Source organism: Sinocyclocheilus rhinocerous, unplaced genomic scaffold (assembly GCF_001515625.1).
Source record: "Sinocyclocheilus rhinocerous isolate Xijiao unplaced genomic scaffold, SAMN03320098_v1.1 scaffold68, whole genome shotgun sequence".
NCBI lineage: Eukaryota > Metazoa > Chordata > Actinopteri > Cypriniformes > Cyprinidae > Sinocyclocheilus > Sinocyclocheilus rhinocerous.
In genome coordinates this window covers 181,297-185,708 of record NW_015666487.1, presented here as the reverse complement: position 1 = coordinate 185,708, position 4,412 = coordinate 181,297, and the positions used below count along the sequence as shown (strand labels likewise).

The 4,412-nt window shown below is 35.7% G+C and overlaps 1 protein-coding gene across 2 annotated transcripts in view; it reads left to right on the top strand.

The window, feature by feature from the left end:
- LOC107732378 (protein cornichon homolog 3-like) overlaps positions 1-4,412 on the top strand; it is a 27,905-nt gene that overhangs the window by 7,992 nt on the left and 15,501 nt on the right. For both annotated transcript variants that reach the window (XM_016543678.1, XM_016543677.1), the window contains exon 3: positions 3,571-3,618. In XM_016543678.1, the coding sequence (XP_016399164.1) occupies positions 3,571-3,618 (48 nt within the window). The remainder of the gene's footprint in view (positions 1-3,570; positions 3,619-4,412) is intronic.

The following is a 4,412-nucleotide window of genomic DNA, read 5'->3' as shown; positions in this document are numbered from 1 at the left end:
TCGTAACCCAAAGGTTGTGGGTTCGAGTCTCAGGTCCGGCAGGGATTGTAGCTCTTCCACCTTCAATACCACGACTCTCTTCCACCTTCAATACCACGACTGAGGTGCACTTGAGCAAGGCACCTAACTCCAACTGCTCCCCGGGCGCTGCAGCAAAAAAAATGGCTGCCCACTGCTCCGGGTGTGTGTTCACTGCTGTGTGTGTGCACTTAGGATGGGTTAAATGCAGAGCACTAATTCCTAGTATGGGTAACCATACTTGGCCACATGTCACGTCACTTTCACTTTTTCACTTTCACTTTCACTTTCATAAGATAACACAGTTTTTCTTACCCCATTTGGAAAATAGCATTTTTCTTGTTTTAAGCATAAATCTAACACAAATTAGTGAGGGTTAAACATTTTAAACTTTAATATCACTGATAAATCAGAGAGCGAGAGCTAGCAGAACCGTCACATTTAACTGCCCTTGACTGCCGCTGCCCGGCTAATTCTGTGGAGGCATTCAAGACATAATTCTCCAGCAATTAAACACTTCTGATGCTATTCTTTTATAAGATTCTCTAATAATCCTTGATGAGTTTTCTTTATGTGTTGAAATGAGGCATCTTTCATGTTAACGTTATGAGCTCATTAGATGAAATTTGTATCTGCTGCGCTGCCTGATGCGCGCAAGCTTTTAATATTTTATCATGCTAATGTTCGAGATAGACATTACCATGCATGTGGCCGATTTCAATGTAAAACAACACTAAATTAAAGGTATCATTATGTTGCTTGCATGATGGCGATATGAGCATTCCAACACATCAGCTCAGTTTTTTTAGATTTACTTTTGTAGAGACGTAAGCTAAATTCAATACACTTTAAATCAAACTCAGTGCCAAGCTTTACCAGTTGAGCTACAGAAGGATTGATAAAACATTAGTTAATTGTCTACTATTCAGAACTTATGGTAAAAATATTACCTACCACGTCGGCTTTAGATTTGACATTAGACAAGCCAGAATTATTCATACAATAAGTTATTTTCATAAAAGTAAAAATGTGTAAATTATTAACATGATGCAAAGTGACAATTGATTTTTCTGGTGGTTTCTAAAACAGATTGTGGTCAGCAAAAACTGTCTGCAAATGAACCCCTATTTAATGTATTCTAAGCCATATTTTATTATAATTGTTTTTTTTGTTCATGGTTTGAGTATGAGGGATGCCAAGCAACACATCCATGTTGGCATCTGCCTAATTTGGCTAGTGTCTAAAGTGACCAAAATTAGTTTGTTCAGAGGCTCAGCTTTTGATCACATCTGTTCATGCTCTTTTCATGCCATCATTATAGATGCTGAATATTATTTGTGCTACAGAGATGACAGACTCACTTCTGCTGTGTTTGCATTTGTATGTCCGTCAAAGATTACCCATTTGTACGTTGCAGATTGCATGGCTCAAGAACATAATATTCTCGCTGCTGTATTGACTCTTTGTCCTATATTTAATATATTGTTTACACTGTATGCCAGCACTTGTCAGGCAGAATTTGTGCTGACGAATATTTCAAAGGGAGCTGAGTCTAATTGCCTGCTAATTAAAAGTGCTGATATGGCCGCAGTTATCTCCAGTCGCTATAACTGCCAGTGGAATATATTTGCATGCTGTTGTTGAGGAGGAATGGTGTGAAAAATGTCTTAAGCAAATTTGGATGAACTAAAATGAGGTGCGGTCCAAAAATAGGCCGAGAGTTGAGTGTAACTTTCATGGATGCTTGGTGTAATCTCTGAAACACAGCTGTGTGCTGGAACAAGAGAGTGGGAGGTTGCCAATCAAAGCCTTGAAAAAACTGTTTAAAAATGCACTGAGGAAACTTTGGGAAAATAGCTGCATATCAATTACTTTTCACAAATTCAGCAAACAAGCGTAATGCCACATTTTTTACTAGTGGAATTATTTGTGTCTTTGATGAATATATTGCAAGATAACTGTAGTAAAACAGTTTTAATTAGTAATATATCATATACATTTTTAATAATTATATTATATTATATTATATTATATTATATTATATTATATTTATTATAATATATGTTAATATATTTAATCAAACAACCTTTTTTTCTTCAATATATTATACTGCATATTATTTGAGCCTGGACACATCTTATATTAAATAAGAAATTAGGTTATTATAAAGTTTTTCTCCCATGTATTATCTGGAATACACTGTAAAAAATAAGTAAGTAAATAAATAAATATTAAATTTCCTCTGTCTGAAAATAATCATTTGTACATGTAAAAGCATATGGGAAAAGAATGCAGCATCAACATTAGTCTGTGTGTGTATGTGTGTGTGTGTGTGTGTGTGTGTAGGTTTAGGTGTAGGGTTGGTGTAGGACAAAGAATATACGGTCTGTACAGTAGAAAAACCATTACGCCTATGGAGAGTCCCCACAAGGATAGCAAACCAGACATGTGTGTGTGTGTGTGTGTGTGTGTGTATGATTAAACTGACTAACAAGGCCATTTGTGATAAAGAGATTATTCTTGATGAGTAGGAGTGTTGTAGTGGTCACTATGGGTGGTTCTGTTGATCAGTGAATAACAGTACAAATTATTTAATTATTTACATGTGCAGGCTAGTAATGTAAATAATGTATTGAGTTGAATGAAGTTAATGTGAATTTCAAAAATAGCAATCAAATATGTATGTTTAGACTTATGTATGTAAGAAAACAGCATCTTTGCACTCTTGCCATATGTGGCATATGAACAGTGCTCTTTTAGGCAAAGTGCTGCCATTGTTCTTCTGTGTTACTCATGTAAGATTTATTTGTGCCTTAACACATGTCCATACATGCCTCCTATTGAGTTCTGCTGCTTTTTGTGCCTCAAATATGAAAAATTATTCCATAGTGCATATATGACAGAAAAGGCATGCAGAGAAAGTAAATTTAAAAAAAAGTAAAAGTAAAAAAAAAACAAAAACAAAACTCTAACCTGGTTTAAATCTTCAGACTTTGCATTGAGATCTCTGTTGAATTAGATTTATTCCATTGCACACATGTGATTAAATGATAAACCATGAACTACTATGTCTGGGCGTGTATATATAAAAATAGATTTTGAAACATTGTCCCCTGGAGAGTACTGCCACTTTTCCTTTTCCACTTTTCATATATAATCGCCATATGCCATTTTCACATGCCATTCAACAATCTCCCTGCCATTTTTTCCACCTCTTGGCAGTTGTTTTTCTAAATGCAAGTCCCTTGATGTCCTTGCCAGTGTATAGTGCTCTGTGATTCTGCAAGGGAACACGGGCCAGGAGCCGAGGGAAGACAAGAGCCTTAGGCAGCAGTGCATGTCAAAGCCATAACTACTGTGCCACAAACACCTATTGTGTGAATGCATATACACTTTTAAGCCCAGTTAAAATCTACTCCTCTACTCCTTCTTCTTTGATGCATCACATCAACATTTTAGCAGTTGAAGGATGTGGCCTTCATACCAGTTGTCCTTGAGATTGGCATTTTAGGTGTTATAGGAGATTTAACAGATATTTATTTCTCTTAACAGCGTGAAAGACTTCGAAATATTGAGAGGATCTGCTGCCTGCTGAGAAAGGTATGTAACATCTTTATCTGTGGGGGGAATTTCAAAGTTTAACCCATCCTGATTGATAACTTTACTGAGCATTCAAGGGCACATGTATTGTATTTTACACTTCGATTTTCCTTTTGTTTCAAATAACCGTAATATATAGTAAATTTTAACCAAAGGATATTGTCATTGAGCCTGTGAAGAGTAGAGTCTAATTTTAGCGATGACCCTTTCTACTGTATGTATTTGTAGTAAGACAATAATTTAGCAACATTTTATGATTCATTTCATATTATATTATACTATATTATATTATATTATATTATATTATATTATATTGGAAACTAGTGCTTAAATTTTTCAGTATGCTGCAATATATGCATGGTTATGTATGGCTACATATTGATAAATATAATATTACATTGAAAATGATGATTTATTAATCAAAGGTATTATAAAGTGTTTCCCACACCTACATAGTGTGAAACTGAGCGCATTCTGCGTGTTTGAACATTTGAATCCAAGCACTATCCAAGTTACATGTTCCATATACAGTATATATTGTGCCAACATCAGCAGAACGCCTTTATGAGTAATATGTCTGATGGTATGAGGCTCGTCTAGAGTCCCAGCTGCTCCGTGTGCATGTGCACCTCGCAGAAAAGGTTTCTGCTGTCACTCAGTTTCACCTGACTGCAAATGTAAAAGAAAACACTGCCTGACAAAAACACTTATCCAAGCAGAGTCCACAAGGGCTTCATATGCGCTTGAGCTGAATTGCCTTTAAAGGGGTCATATGATGCGATTTCAATTTTTCC